Raw genomic sequence first — 15,771 nt, forward strand, 5'->3', positions numbered from 1 at the left:
GGCAGGTGCTATAATAATCTCTATTGTACAGATGGGGAAAACTGAGGCAGTCCTGCAATTAGGTGACTTGCCCAGGGAATTTCCCAGCTTGTAAGTGCCCTTAGCCCAGACTGAAGTTAGATCTTCTGACTTAAGGCACATGGGCTTGATCCCATGTGTCATCTGTTTATCCCATTTGAATTTTCAGGCCAGTAGGGAATCTGATAAGTGACTTACACTTCCTTACCCCATGCAAACTGTTTTTCCCTATCCTCCCATCTTCTATCTCTGTGTTTTCAGTTTGGAGAGATGAAGACGGTGAAAATATGTTTAAAAAAAAAGCCACAAACCTGGTTCAAATAAGTATGCAATTTCTTTTACTGAAAAGAGAAAATATCTGTTTTAGTCTTCAGAGACCAAACTCCCCCAAATGCATTAGGAATCATAGCCCAGAACAGCAATGCCCAACTTTACCATCCCTCGTGGGTCCCTGACTCAGATTGTCTTCCCATCCCTGTGGGTCTTACCATGTAGTCTAGCATGTGACTGGTTGGGCCAGTGTCAGACACAGCAATAACAGCTGACTTCTAGCTCTCTAGGACTTCAAAGTTTGCAAAGTACTTGTCATAAACCATCTCCCTTGATTATTAAAGAGCCCTGAACAGTCTGGCCTAGAGGTGCTATGATCCCCATTTTACCAACTGCTGAAAGCAGCCCTGCTGTTACCAGCTCCTAATGCCCCTGCTCCCTGGTACACCTCAGCCATCAGTCCCTGGACCATCCTCCCTCCTCCTACTCTTCAGCATTTCAGGGAGTCCCTTGACCTGCATGACTGGGTTCCTCAGCTCTGTGGCCCCCACAAACAGCTAGTGCATCTCGTGGGGGTTAGATACAAGATCTCTGCTGACCTCAAGCCACCTATAGACGATGCAGCCACTAGCCATCTCCGTCCTTAGGAGCCCAAAGGATTAAAGTGTGTTGTGAGATTTTGTAACAGACAAACCTCAAGTGAGATAAAACACATATGCTATTGCTGACAACTTGTCTAGGCAGATGGAGGAACATCTCCATCTGAGAACAGCCCAACAAGCAGGAAGGATTCGATATTCCAACAAGACATTCATGGTTCTCTCCCTGGCAGCCACAGGGAGACAGGGAGCCTGGGAGCCCCCATGACACATGTGATTCAACACAATTGGAGTACCTGTCACACAGGGGAGCTGGGAGGTGCAAAGTAGATACTGTACACCCTTAAAGTAACTTGTGTGTGTGTGTGTGTGTGTGTGTGTGTGTGTGTGTGTGTCCATATTTTTGTTGAGTTATGGTTTCCACTGTTTTGGATTCTTGATGACCTCATTAGGGCTTTCCTTGATGGAAACACTGAAGGGGTTTGCCATTTCCTTCTCTTGTTCATTTGACAGATGAAGGAGCTGAGGCAAAAAGGGTTGAGTGACTGGCCCAGGGTCACTGCTAGTAAGTGTCTGAGGCCAGATTTGAGCTCAGATCTTCCACTCCAGTTCCAGCAATCTATTCACTGCACAACATAGTGGCCCTTATACATGTTTATACACACATATGTATACACACACACATGTACACACAAATAGAAGTTTCCTAAAAGCATTAAAACTTTAAAATGCACTAAGACTTTTGGGGGAAGCTCTCTTTACCTTGCTTGCCTCAGTTTCCTCATCCATATAAATGAGCTGGAGAAGGAGATGGCGAACCAGTCCAGGAGATTTGCCAAGAAAATTCCAATTAGGATATGCAGACTGGACTTGACTAAAATGATTGGACAACAACAAAAGGCTTCTGGGATATATTTTGGTGATTTTATCTGTATAATGAATGGCCAAAGAATAAACTCCCTCTATTAGTGCAGATCTACAGCTGCTTAGCAAGTCATGGTCACAGAAATTAAGTGTTTTGTACAGGCACAAACAGCTTATGTCAGAAGTTAGACTTGAACCCATTTCTTCTGGATTTTGAGGCCAGCTCTCCAGCTACTTTATCTCCTTGCTAGATCTTATCTCCTTCATTCTATCTCTTCCATCTTACAGAGTGAAAGTATACTTAGTTTTCCCTAGAGCTCACCTAAGTAGAAGCCTAGGCTGAATCAAAGCTGGAAAGCGTAGTTTCTCAATTTTGGAAATTAAGGGTCTCTTTGAGGAGCTGCCTGGATAATGGTCCCATGGATGGTCCCATGGAAACACTGGGGGCTGTTATGGGCTCATTGGGCCCAAGGGTTAGAAAGACAACTAAGCTTATCACTTACTTTCATATGAAAAGGTTTTCTGCTTCTTATCTGGAAATAAAAGAACAGCTAGAAAAAGAAAAAAAAAATCAATGCTGTTGCAGACATAGGGGGAAAAGTACAGGGTTCCGTTATAGGAGGGCTATACAGCAGTGTAGCGTTGTTAGAAAGTCCTCTGGCTCTGTCCCATAATAACTTCAAAACCAATGTTGCTAAACTGTTTGACCTGGTGATTTAATGCCAAGATCACTAGTATTAGAAGAGAACTCTAGAGACCAACCAGTTCAACCCACTCACTTATTTACAAATAAACTAAGGCTGAGGGCTTTATCTTCAGGCTGATATTACTTAGTGCTTTAAGGACCCATGATGCCACTGTGGTGGCCCTCTTCTCTACAATCATGGAGCACAAGCTAGGTGGCCAACCTGCTGGTGCTCAGGAGCCTCCACATCTAATGAGACTTGTTCTGAAGTGACAGACATACCTGGGGCCCATATTCTAAAGTTCTCTAGGTCAGAGCTTCACTGAGAAGCCAGGGCTGCCACAACACATTGAAGATACATCAGAGTAAGACTTAGATGGAGGAAGATAGTAATTAAAATGGGAAAGAAAAGGCCAGTCTGTACAAAAATAGAAGTACTTCATTAAAAATGGGAAACAATGACATGTCCAAGAACAGAATTAAAGGAGATCACACTACAAAGGGATTTCAGACAGTAGTCATTAAGCCTTTGTTTGTATACTCTGAGTGATGGGGAGCTCACCACTTCATGAATCAGTCCTAGATAAATAGGAAGATTTCCCTTACCTTCTAAGATACTTATCTACTCCTATATAGTTTCAATCCTTTGCCTCAAGGGAGACTGAAGTGATGGAAAAGATTGTGGCTTGTCAATATCATGAAATATTTTTGAGCAATGAAAAATGGCAAATATGGCAAACTACTATGGGGAGATGAGAAGGAAGCAAAGGGAGGAGGGCATAAGCACTGATTATGCTCCTACTATATTCTAGACTCTGTGCTAAGCATTTTACCAATATTATCTCATTTAATCCTCACCAGAACTCTGTAAAGTACTGTTTTCCTCATTTTACAGTTGAGGAAACAATGTTGTTAGACATTAAGTAACTTTCCTAAAGTCATTTCTAAGAAGTTACTTTCTAAAGTCACAAGTTGTATCTGAAACTAGATGTAAACTCCAAGTGATTCAGAGCAAAGAGCAAAATCACAGACACAAAATATGAGAGCAGGACGAGATCCCATACCTGAAAGGCTTAGAACAGCCTTAACAAGTTAGAATCCTCTTAATTATTCCCCATTTATCCTTTATATAGCTTCATTTGTATACATTTATTTGCATATTTTATCCCTCAGGCTTTAGTCTCTTTTTGTATCCTCAGCACTTAGCACAATATCTGGCACTTAGTATTTTTATGCTTAATAAATATCTATTGATTGATTACGAGTTAATGAAAACTGAAAGAGACTAGAGGGAATGGTTGCAGGAAATAAATTCCTGTTAAGATTTTGAACATCTTTTTACCTTTTATAAAGAAATAATTTGGATGTCACAGCTTGATTTAGAATTTTCTTCCTCTTATGTTGTTTCCTGAAGTTATACTTAGGGATTTCTCACTAGGAAATAGAGTTCTTGAAATGATGCTAATGCAACAGATGTTGGTCATACTGCTTTGACTATCAGTTGATTGATCAATAAATATTTGTCACATGCCTACTATGTATCAGATTCTGTGCGAAGTGCTAGAGTAAGCTAGAAAGCCTTCCAGTAGATGCCTAGGTCTCTTGTCTAAGGGCCAGCCTAGCTCAGTGAAGATATAGACACAGGGGGATGAATTTTTGACCAGGACAATCTTGGACACCATGTCCTAAGATGTTAGCAGTGTCTGTGGAAGGGACAAATGCATGAAGGAGAACTACAAGTATTGAAGTTTCTAATTTCTCCAAATGGCATGAAATTTATGGTAATCCAGAAAAAGAGTATCACTAGAAGGAGGTGAAGGAAAAAGGAAAAGACACCTATTCTCTGGTGCCCCCAACCTCTCCTGCCCCCTCTCCTTGGCAATAGGTTATTGACTAACCTCCTTTCCCCATCCCTCTGCTTGAGCCTGAAGTGAGCCCTCACACCTAAGAGTATCTGTGTGTGGCAGAGAGGGACAGGTGGTCTCTGCATTGCCAGCTGCCTAGACAGTTGGGCAATTGGGTTCTCCAAATACTAGGAGATGTACTATAGTTATGACCCCTTCTCCCCTCAGACCTTTGTTGGAGGAAGCTTGTTTATAATGAATTTTCCCCAACCTCTCTATTCTCCCCACCCCAGTCCTTCAGATCCAACTTACTCCAGTGGCTCCAGATAATCAACTTGGCAACTTGGAAAGCAAATATACTGCCCTCAGGGACAGTCACTGTCTTCACTGTGTTTACCTGACCCTGCCCCTGACCCTGAGGAGAGAAGGAAAGAGGGAAGGAATCAGAGATTTGGAACTGGGGAATGTCCCTAGAGATCAGCCCATCCAACCCTCTCATTCTCAGGAAATCCCATCTCTGAGAGGTGAAGGACTTGTCCAGGGTCACGGATGGAATTTGGTCTCAGAAACCAGTGCTCAGAGATGACTAGGCTTATAGCAGGGATGTCAAGATTAGGGAGTGGACCAGAAGGAAATGCAGAACTGGGATGGACTCTGGGTAAGAGGTACCTTCCTTCCCCCTTCTGCCTAAATTCTCTGGAGTGGGGAAGAGGGAATGAAAAGACATAGGAGGCCAGCACAGAGCTTTGAGCCAACCTGGGTTGGGCCTGGTCATATGTGACTCAGGACAACAATTCTCTCTTAGTTTTCTGCAGATGTCCCTAAGCCAAGTCTCTTCAGGTTTAAAAGATCTTCTTGGAGTCATGAAGGAGGGAATGAATCAGCTTCCTGACTGGTCATGCAGCATTCCAAACTCCAACTGAAGTTCTCTTGGATTATCTGCTTGTTTGACGATTAGACACACCCCTGAAAATGGCAGAGAGCTGACCAAGCACCCTTTACCCACAATAAGTCTCACTATTTTTAATGGATTTGGACCTAACAGGATGCAGGAAAGGGACAGAGGTCTGCAGAGTTTTCAGACCTAGGTTTTTGCCTCCTGGGGGGTCTCTGGGGTTATGAACTAAGGCTGGAAGGTCAAGGGGTGTTGGAGTACTCAAATCCCTCCCCTTTTCTGTTCCCATGTATCAAGGGTGTGAGTTCTAACCTGAAAACACAAGGCTCCAGGAATGGTGAACTTCCCAAAGCCTTCCCTTTTTCTGGAGCTCTTCAGAACGGCTTCTTTCTGGGTCTTGACAGCTTCTGTGACAACATACACGTCCTCGTTCCGTTCCCGAAGCTCCCGAATGATAGAGGGCTCTGGTTTCTTCAGTGTCCTGTGGGAGAAGGGGGAAATACAGCAGGTAAGAGATGTGGGATTCCCTCTCATCCCTCTCAGATATGACCTTGTTCAGGGCCATCTCAGGGTTATAGCACCTTTGGATTTCACCATGCTAGTGCCTTGGGGAGTGAATATGGTATCAAGTGGTGGTTTGGGCTCAGTATGGTTTGTGCACATGTTTGGAAGGCTAAAGCTGTGACTGGAGCCAAAAGGAGCCCTTTCTTCTCTACACTCAAACACATTTTACTAGAAATATTGATGATAGCTTCAGCTAGCAAGAGAGAAGTTGAGTTTGAGAGACTAAATTAATGTCAACAATCTGGAAGCCTAGTAACTTCCTGAAGCAAATAAGGAAGAGCACTGATAGGATCAGAAGTGAATATTTAGATTTTGACTATGTCTTTTGTTCAAATGGACCTTTTTTTTTGGGGGGGGGGGGAAGCTTTATTTATTTATTTATTGTTTTTGTACACTTTTATATAAAACTTTTTTTTAACATTATTTTTTAAACTTTGAGTTCCAGATTCTCTTTTTTCCTTCCTCCCTACTCCTTCCTCACCACATTTTGAAGTCACATATGAAGTTATACAAAACATTTTCATTGTGAATGAAAACATAGAACTCTGTCCCCTAAAAAAATAACCTTAAGAAAAATAAGCTGTGTTTTTTAAAGTATGCTTCAATCTATATTCAGACATGATTGGTTCTTTCTCTGAGTCTAGATAGCATTTTTCAGCATAAGTCCTTTCTGATGAGGTCTTGGGTCTCTAGATGGGATTGGCAAAGAAAGCTAAAGAACTGGTAAAATTACTTCTGAGGCAAGCAGGGAAGGCCATTGAGAGAATCAGTTCAACAGTAAGGTCCCACTTTTCTGGAGTTCTTGGCTAATCCTACCTTACTTTATCCAGAGAGCCAAGTTATGTTGTCAAACCAAAGAGGTTAAATTTCCCCTATAAATCTGTCCTTGGCCTATGCCATTTTTGCTGAATCCCTTTTGGATTAGCTTGCCATGATGCTTTGTCTTGTGGTGTCTTTCTCCTTGTTACATAGCTAACTAACTCTTTTCAGGGACTAAATCCTTTTTAGGATTTTGCCTGCCAATGGTATACTCTCACCTCATGGAGTATTTCCTTTCTGGTTAATTGTGTGTCCCACTAGGGAACTTGTCTTTTCCATTGTTAATTATTAAAACCTCTTTCCTTGCTAACTATACACTTTTCCAAATCTATTCCATATTTACCATTCCTGGTGTCTATTGTATCTCTTCATTTTGTCTGTAACCTCTTCTAATGCCAAAGAGGCATTAACTGGAGAACAAATCCTACAAGAGATTTAGTATCCTAAAAGAATTAGTTATAAGAAGGAGAAAGAAACCATGAGGCATGGTTAGTTATACTTATTTTCATAGTTCATAGCTCCAAATTGCTCTATAATATCACCAACAATGCATTAATGTTACATTTCCCCCACATTCCCTCCAACATTGATCATTTTCCTTTTCTGGCCTCAAGTGAACCTTTATTACAGTCTCACCCCAGGTAGAAGTCTCTGGTAGAATTCTTAATCAATACCTTGCATTGATTGACAAAATCATTACAACCCCTTTATTACTGTATCCAATTAGATTGCCAAGTTAAGATATTAACTTGTTCATTTCCCCTACAAAAGAACTTAAGTATACTTCACAAACTAAATCACTTTTTTTAGGATACTTTAGAGTTAGTCTGCCAATTAATGGCTTAGTTCCCTCTCCTACTAATTCCTTTATGGGTTTGTCAGCTTGCTAAGTCTCACAATAGCTAATGCCTAACTCCTTTTACAGTTAGCCTGGTGATCCCCCACTTAACATGCTTTAATGGCATCTCTGCAAGGGAATTTATCTTTCTCCTTGTTAATTGCTAAAATAAATTCCTTTTTCTCCTGAAAACCCCTTGCGAATTTAGCCTGCTCTTAGCGGAATAATAAAATCTTTGCCCCTTGATTTGGAGGAGGTCTCAGTCTACAAGTTCTTTTGAGGCAACCCACAATACTAGCCTGTAATCCCAATATACCAACACCCTCCCAACCTCAATAATATCATTAAGGGAGAGCCATCCAAAGAAGGGCCATCAAGATGATGGTGAGCCTGGGGGGAAAAAATGGGACAGAAACAGCTGAAGGAACTGAGTTCTTTAGTATGGGGGAGAGAGAGTTTATAGAGGACGTGATGGTCTGTCTTAAAAATATAGGAAGGAGGGCAGCTAGGTGGCACAGTGGATAGAGCACCAGCCCTGAAGTCAGGAGAACATGAGTTGAAATCTAGCCTCAGACACTTAACACTTTCTACCCCTGTGACTGGGTAAGTCATTTAACCCCAATTGCCTCACCAATAAACAAACAAACAAACATATATACATATTGTGTATACACACACACACACATACATATGTATGTATGTATATGTATTGACTTGAGGCAGAAGGGATAATAAATTTGCTCCCTTCTAGCCCCAGAGGAGGACCAGCTGAAGGAATTCACCAGAGAATTCAACTCAGATTTCTTCCTCATAGTTATAACCATTAAATAAAGGAAGGATTACCTGGTAAAGTAGCCTTCCCTCTAGCTGGAGGCATTTATACACAGGTGGGATACCGTAAAGAGGACATCTAATCAGGTAGAGCACCTGACTGGATCCCTTTCTCAGGCCCCTCAGCCTCCACAAAGCTGACTCCAACCTGTGGCTGGTATTATCTCTGACTGTTCTCTTTTAGCTCCTCCATATCCTATCTGAACTAACTGACCTCATTTCTCTTTGTACTGCTCCTCACTCCTGTTTTACTCAGGCTGCCCCAGATATTTAGGTATATCAACTTCCCTCTCTCCATCTACATCTCATGAAGTCTCTGCCTTCCTTTTAAGACTTGAGAACCTCAAGGATGAAGCCTTCTCTGTCTCAGCAGAATATATTGTTTCCCTTTTCAAATTCCTCATAACATTTTATCACAGAATCATAGGTTAGAGACAAGGGACCTTAGAAGTCCTCTAGTTCAACCTCCTACTTTTATAATTGAGGAAACTGGGGCCTGGAAAAGATAAGTGATTCATCCAGCCTCAAACAGGTAATAACATTTGGACTCAGTTGCTTGAGTTGGAAAGTCAATGCCTTTCCTATATGCACATGAATGAGAATTGGAGTTGGACTGTGGTAGGTACAAGTGAGAAAAACTACTCAGAGAAGTTTTTTTAAAAAGATTTTTCACTGATAACTTTTGCTTTTAATTCACCTAGATTTGCTCCCTCTGGACTTCTTTCTCCTCCTCCTTCCAGAAAATCATCCATTACAACAAAGATATTAAAAAAAAAAAAAAAAAGAGGAAGAAAAGAAAAATATTCAGTAAAATCTATCAGGATCTTGAAGAAAATCTGCCATTATTTGCAATGTTCCATACTATGGTCCTCAACCTCTGTAAAGAACCAGGGAAAATATCTTGTCATATCTCTTTTTTTGGAGCCAATTTTTTTTATACTTCTGCAACATTCAATTACAATTATTTTGCGTTTCCCCCGCCGTTTATAGGGTTTTAATCATTGTTTTTGATGGTACAATGAATAGAGTGCTAGGTCTGGGGTTAGGAAAACCTATGTTCAAATATGGCCTCACTTGGCAAGAGAGCCTGGAGAAGTCATCCCATGCATTCAAAGACAGAATGGATAAAGAAATCAAATCATTGAGAAACAAGATTAGTGAGCTGGAAAAGGTAAACAACTCCAAGGAAAACAGGATTAGTGAGCTGGAAAAGGTAAACAACTCCAAGGAAAACAGGATTAGAGAGCTGGAAAAAGAAATAAGCTCTCTAAAAAATAAAATGGATACAATGGAAAAAAATTCCATAGAAGATAAAAACTCAATTGGACAATTACAAAGAGATATAAAAAAAGTGAGTGAAGAAAATACATCATTGAAAATTAGACTGGAACAAGTGGAAATGAATGACTCAAGGAGAAACCAAGAGGGAGTCAAGCAAAACCAGAGAAATGAAACAATTGAAAAGACTGTCAAGTACCTTACCAGAAAGACAACAGACCTGGAAAACAAATCCAGGAGAGACAATTTGAGAATAATCGGACTCCCTGAAAAATGGGAGGAAAAAAAGAGCTTGGACACCATTTTCGAGGAAATTATCAAAGAGAACTGCCCAGACGTTTTGGAAACAGAGGGTAAAATAGACATTGAGAAAATTCATCGATCACCTACTGAAAGGGACCCTAAAATCAAAACGCCAAGAAATATAGTGGCCAAGTTCAAGAACCATCAGACAAAGGAAAAGATATTGGAAGCTGCTAGAAAAAAACAATTCAGATATGGAGGATCCACAATAAGGATAACACAGGATCTAGCAGCGTCCACATTAAAAGAACGCAGGGCCTGGAACATGATATTCCAAAAGGCTAAGGAACTTGGTATGCAGCCAAGAATAACTTACCCAGCAAGAATGAGCATCGTTTTCCAGGGAAGAAGATGGACATTTAATGAAATAAATGAATTCCATCTATTTTTGATGAAAAAACCAGACCTACATAAAAGGTTTGATCTTCAAATACAGAACTCAAGAGACTTCTAAAAAAGGTAAAAAGAAATCTTGAGAACTATACTTCTGTCAAAAAAATATGTAAAGAACATATGTACAATTTGTCTTAGAAACTAGAGGTGGAAAGGAGATTATATCATAAAAAAGTATAAAGTGGTGGTACTACATCTCATGAAGAGGCAAAGGTAACCTATTATATCTGAGAGAAAGAAAGGAGGGAGATGAGCATAGCGTGTATCAATAGACATATTCGATTTATGGTGAAACTTCTTCCACTTCATTGAAAAGTGAAAGGGAAGGAGTAAGCTAAGGGGAAGGGAATACAGTAATTTCGAGGAAAAGGGATAAAATAAGGGGAGGATCTTTAAAGTGGGGGAGGGATCCTAAAAAGGGAGGGCTGTGAAAAGCAAGTGGTGTTTACCAGTTTAATACTGGATAGGAGGGTAAAAGGGAAGGAAAGGGGAAAAGCATAAGCAGGGGTTAATAGGATGGCAAGCAATATAGAATTAGTCCTTCTAACCATAAATGTGAATGGGGCAAACTGCCTCATAAAGAGGAAGCAGTTAGCAGACTGGATTAAAAGTCAGAATCCTACTATATGTTGTTTACAGGAAACACACCTGAAACAGGATGAGACATTCAAACTAAAAGTAAAAGGGTGGAGCAGAATCTATTATGCTTCAGGCAAAACCAAAAAAGCAGGAGTAGCCATCCTCATCTCAGATCAAGCAAAAACAAAAATTGATCTAATTAAAAGAGATAAGGAAGGGCATTATATCCTGCTAAAGGGAAGCATCAATAGTGAAGCAGTATCAATATTAAACATGTATGCACCAAGTGGTGCAGCATCTAAATTCTTAAAAGAGAAATTAAGAGAGCTGCAAGAGGAAATAGATAGCAAAACTATAATAGCGGGAGATCTCAACCTTGCACTCTCAGAATTAGATAAATCAAACCACAAAATAAATAAGAAAGAAGTCAAATATGGCCTCAGATAGAAATAATTAAAGTACCATTTCTCTAACACTTAGGGATTTCAAAATGTTTTTTCCCCAAACAACCTCTGTTTTGTGAATGAAGAAAAAGAGGTTCATTTAGTGATACTTGACTTAGGGTATGTCTCTAAAGTCTCTTGAGCCTCAGTTTCCTTTCTCTCAAATGAAGCTTGGAATACATGGCCCTCTCTGGGCAGTTAGATGGTGCACTGGATAGAGTACTAGGCCTGGTGTCAGGGAAATTTGAGTCCAAATCTGGCCTCAGTCACTTACTAGTTATGTGACACTGGGCAAATCACTTAACCCTGTCTGCCTCATTGTCCTCCTTTGCAAAATGAGCTGAAGAGGGAAATGGCAAACTCCAAATATGGTCATAAAGAGCTGGACATGACTGAAATAACAGAACATAATAAAGATCCCTTTCAGCTTTAAATCTTTTGCTGTACTAGATGCTATGTTGAATGATTTATTGCTATCTAGTTAGTGATGAGGCTGCTACCCTAGGTTGTACTACAGAGGGAGGAAGTATAGATAGTCTCTTAGCTAAGTACTTTACCCAGGAAAATAGGCAACCCACCAGCAATAATCAGGAAGCTTCTTGATTAGCTGAGGACAGGTCTGGAATTACAAAATAGATGAATGAGCTCAGGCTGAATACCTGATGAGCCAATCACAAATCAGTGTGATAAGGATGTAACAGGGGGAAAACTGCCTTTCTGCCATCCCAGGCTCACTCTCAGTCCATAAGGATATGTCCCAAGTGCTGGTTAGCTTTTGAAACTGTTCCCCTTCCTGAGGAATCCTGTAGAACTAGTTAATGAGATCATTCTTTCCCACTCTTTCATGTAGAGGGGAGGAAGTATCAAGTATGTTTCCCTCTATACTCAAAACAGAATACATCTATCTAGCCCCTGTGGCAGTAGACAATGTGCTGGTTTCAAAGGCAATTACTCTGAGCCTCAGTTTACTCATCTGTAAATTGAAGGAATGAGACTAGATGACACCTCAATTTCCTTTCTGCTCCAAATCTTTGGTCCTATAATCAATGCCAAAAATCTCAAAGAAAAATACTTTTCTCTATAGCATGCCCCTGGTGAGAAACTACATGCCACTTTTAAAAAGATTTTCCTGCCTAAGGTGAGCTATCCTTTAAAAAAGTAGTATTTTACTTTCCCAAATACATGTAAAGATAGGTTTCAACATTCACCTTTGCAAAACTTTCTCCTTCTCTCTCTCTTCTTCCTCCCTCCCTGCAGTTCCTCTAAACATATTTCCATATTCATCATGATGTGCAAGAAATACCAAATCAAAAGGGAAAAATATATGAGAAAAAAAAAAAACCAAGGAAACCAACAACAATCAAAAGAGGTGAAAATACTATGCTTCAATCCACATTCAGTCTCCATAGTTTTCTCACAAGATGTGAATGGCATTTTCCATCTATTGACCTATTGGATCTGCCTACTAGAGTCACCTCAAATCACCTCATTGTTAAAAGAGCCAAGTCCATCACAGTTGGTCATCACATAATCTTCTTGTTGCTGTGTATAATGTTCTCTTGGTTCTGCTCACTTCATTTAGGATCAGTTCATATAACTCTCTCCAGGCTTTTCTGAAATCAGCCTGGTGAACTATACTTTTTTTTACTGTCCATTTTATAAAATGAATCTATACTGAGCTGCCAGGAGAGGACAGCAGTTTAAAGCGTTTCAGTTCCAAGTTTTTAAAAAAAAAAGAAGAAACTGAGACGTAAGATAAACTATTTACTCATTGTCTAAATCCAACACCATTTCCCCTGGATTCTGGTATTTACAGGGCAGTTCCACTAAGATATCCCATAGATACCTCAAGTTCTAAGGGGTTCTGAAACTACAGCCTGCGGGCCACAACGTTTATGGGGCCTGCTGGGTTATGGCAAATGGGCTGAGGGGTAGAGACAGAGTGTGAGGTTTTGTTTTTCCTGTAGTCCGGGTCTCCAACAGTCTGAGGGACAGTGAACTGGCCCCTATTTAAAAAGTTTGAGGACCACTGTATCTAAGGGCCACAAATTGAGTCCAGGGCACAGATCCTTTAACTGATTTTATTTCTTTCTCTGTGTAACTTGCTGCCTTTCTACTCTCTCATTTCTCCCATTTAATTAGTTAGTTAGCAGGTACTGTTGATTTCATCATCTTTTACATGTATTTCCTCTTCTCAGTACACACTACTACTACAAGTCCTAACTACTACCTGCATGAACTAATTCAATTGACTATAAATAGGCCATCCTGCCTCCTCCATTGTCTCCCTCCTTTAATCAGTTCTTCATATTGCTGTCAGAATAATCTTCCTTATTTGTCAATCTGGTCATGTTATATCTCTGCTCAAAAGTCTTCAAGGACTCTCTGTTACCTTATAAATAAAATACTTCTTTCTGACATTTAAGACCTTCTTTCAATCAGATGCCCATCTATCTTTCCCACCTTTTTTCACATGATTCCACAATCTTTACAATTCATTTAAATAGGACTGTTTGAAACTGCCCTCAGAAAGGAATAAAAAAAAATCCTGATGTTTCACCTTACATCTAAAAATTTGATTACAAAATCAATTACAAAAAAATAGAAGCAATGTTAGAGTGACTGTGGAAAGATAGTCATATTAATACACTAGAGATAGATCTATGAATTGGTTCAGTCTTTCTGTAAAGTAACTTGGAATGATGCTAAAATATTCACATCTTTGACCTGGAAGTCCTGCTGTTAGCCATATGTTCCCCAAGGAGCTTCAAAACAGAAGGTTGGATTCATAGTAGAACTTTTTATAGTAGCCAAGAATTGGAAACAAAGTAGACGTCTATACAAATTGTAGCACCTGAATGTATGAGTTGGGAAAAAGAGAGTTTGAAGAATTCAGAGAAACATGGGCAGGCTTTTATGAACTGACAAAAAATAAAATAAACACAAACAAGAAAAGAATACACCCAATGGCTATAATGGTATAAATGGGAAAAGCAAAAGCAAAACTAAATATTAAATAATTAATATGACAGAGCTTGTTCTTGAAGATTAAAAGATGAGAAAATGAACCTTTCTTTCTTCCTGAGATGAGGGACTGTGGTTACAGAATATTATATATACAGTCCAACTCAGTAGCCATGTTGGCTTGTTTTGCTGAGCCACATTCTACATTTATTCTATATTATTTGTCACAAGGAATGGATTGTTAGCTGGGGAGAGCCATTTAGATATGGAGGTGGTGTAAAAACAAAAGATGCAGATAATTAAAAAAAAAATACTGCCCCTTAAATGCTTTTTATGTTTTATGCTCCTTATTCCAAAAACATCTTCCCTTGCTCTCTTTACCTGTTAAATTCCTTCTCATCATTTAACGCTAAATTCAAATGCCCCTTCCTGCAATAAACATTTCCAGTAAACATTGAGAAAACCCTAAAACTCTGAAAAATCCTTTAAAGAGAAAACCCCCTTGGACTCTGCCTTAGGGAGGGGACTCCATCCTAAGCACAAACAGTTTTCATCTTTATTATTTGGCTCAGTCCCAAAACCCATAGAATTCTATTCAAATTCTAACCCTGGCTGAAACCCAGCCCAGAGCCAACCTGGGACTCCACCCACAAGCCCCCTTCAGCTTGTAGCCAGAACCCCCTATTATAAAAGAGCCAAGCTGGAGTCGTCTCTTTGCAGAGGTCCAAATATGGCAGCCTTACACCTGTCAGGTCAAAGGATTTCTGCCCACTGGAACTGGTTCTGGCGCCTTTTATCTCTACCTTCAACTTTACTAACTAGACATTACTTCTAAATCCCATAATAAACTTTTTTTTTTTTAAATCAATCCTTTACAGGGAACTCTTGCACTGCTACTTGACCTCAATTAAATCTAATTTCATTTAGGTACCCCAATTCTAAACCTCATCATCTTTCTGTTGGGAATAATCTTCTTCCTTGGAACTTACTTTGAACCTTTCTTGTACTCTTATGTAATATTATCAATTGTGGTTTAAATGTTCTCATCCCCTCATTAGCATGTGAATTCCGTGGAGTTAGGGACAGGGTCTTATCCATGCTTCTGACAATACAGGAGATTTGTGGGTGTTGATATATAGTAAATTCAGTCCCTACACAAAGAAAAGTGACTAATTCTCTGTGGTTTTCCCTGGGACATTTTCCCTTGTTCCCCCTCCCTCCTCCACCTTCCCTCATCCCTCAAAGAGAAGTCACCAGAGCTCTCAGTTCTTGTCTTGTCAATTCCTCTCACCTTTCTTGTACTAAGCAGTCCCAGGTGTGAAGGGGCACAATGAGAGTCTTGACCTCCAGGTCTGTTCTGTTTGACACTGAAGTCTGTCTTGAAATCTTCCCTTGCACAGAAGCAGTCACCTCCACACTGCCAGACACCTGCCCATCCACCTCATCATTAAAGTGGAATGGTCCATTCTCCATCACTTCTGGAGAGAGAGAAGCCAATCCTTAGCTAAATGGAGCACCAAACCTTGTTCTGTGAGAAGGGTCCACATGGGACAAGGTAAAAGCATCTGGGACCTAACCTTATCT

The 15,771-nt window shown here is 40.1% G+C and overlaps 1 protein-coding gene across 1 annotated transcript in view; it reads right to left on the reverse strand.

The window, feature by feature from the left end:
• Positions 1-15,771, reverse strand: part of LOC141558638 (gasdermin-D-like) — a 35,797-nt gene that overhangs the window by 16,403 nt on the left and 3,623 nt on the right. The window contains exons 3-6 of the mRNA XM_074296152.1: positions 15,479-15,665; positions 5,488-5,656; positions 4,593-4,695; positions 2,251-2,302 (exon numbers count right to left, since the gene is read on the reverse strand). Coding sequence (XP_074152253.1) covers positions 2,251-2,302; positions 4,593-4,695; positions 5,488-5,656; positions 15,479-15,665 — 511 coding nt within the window. The remainder of the gene's footprint in view (positions 1-2,250; positions 2,303-4,592; positions 4,696-5,487; positions 5,657-15,478; positions 15,666-15,771) is intronic.

This window comes from Sminthopsis crassicaudata, chromosome 1, assembly GCF_048593235.1.
Source record: "Sminthopsis crassicaudata isolate SCR6 chromosome 1, ASM4859323v1, whole genome shotgun sequence".
Classification (NCBI taxonomy): domain Eukaryota; kingdom Metazoa; phylum Chordata; class Mammalia; order Dasyuromorphia; family Dasyuridae; genus Sminthopsis; species Sminthopsis crassicaudata.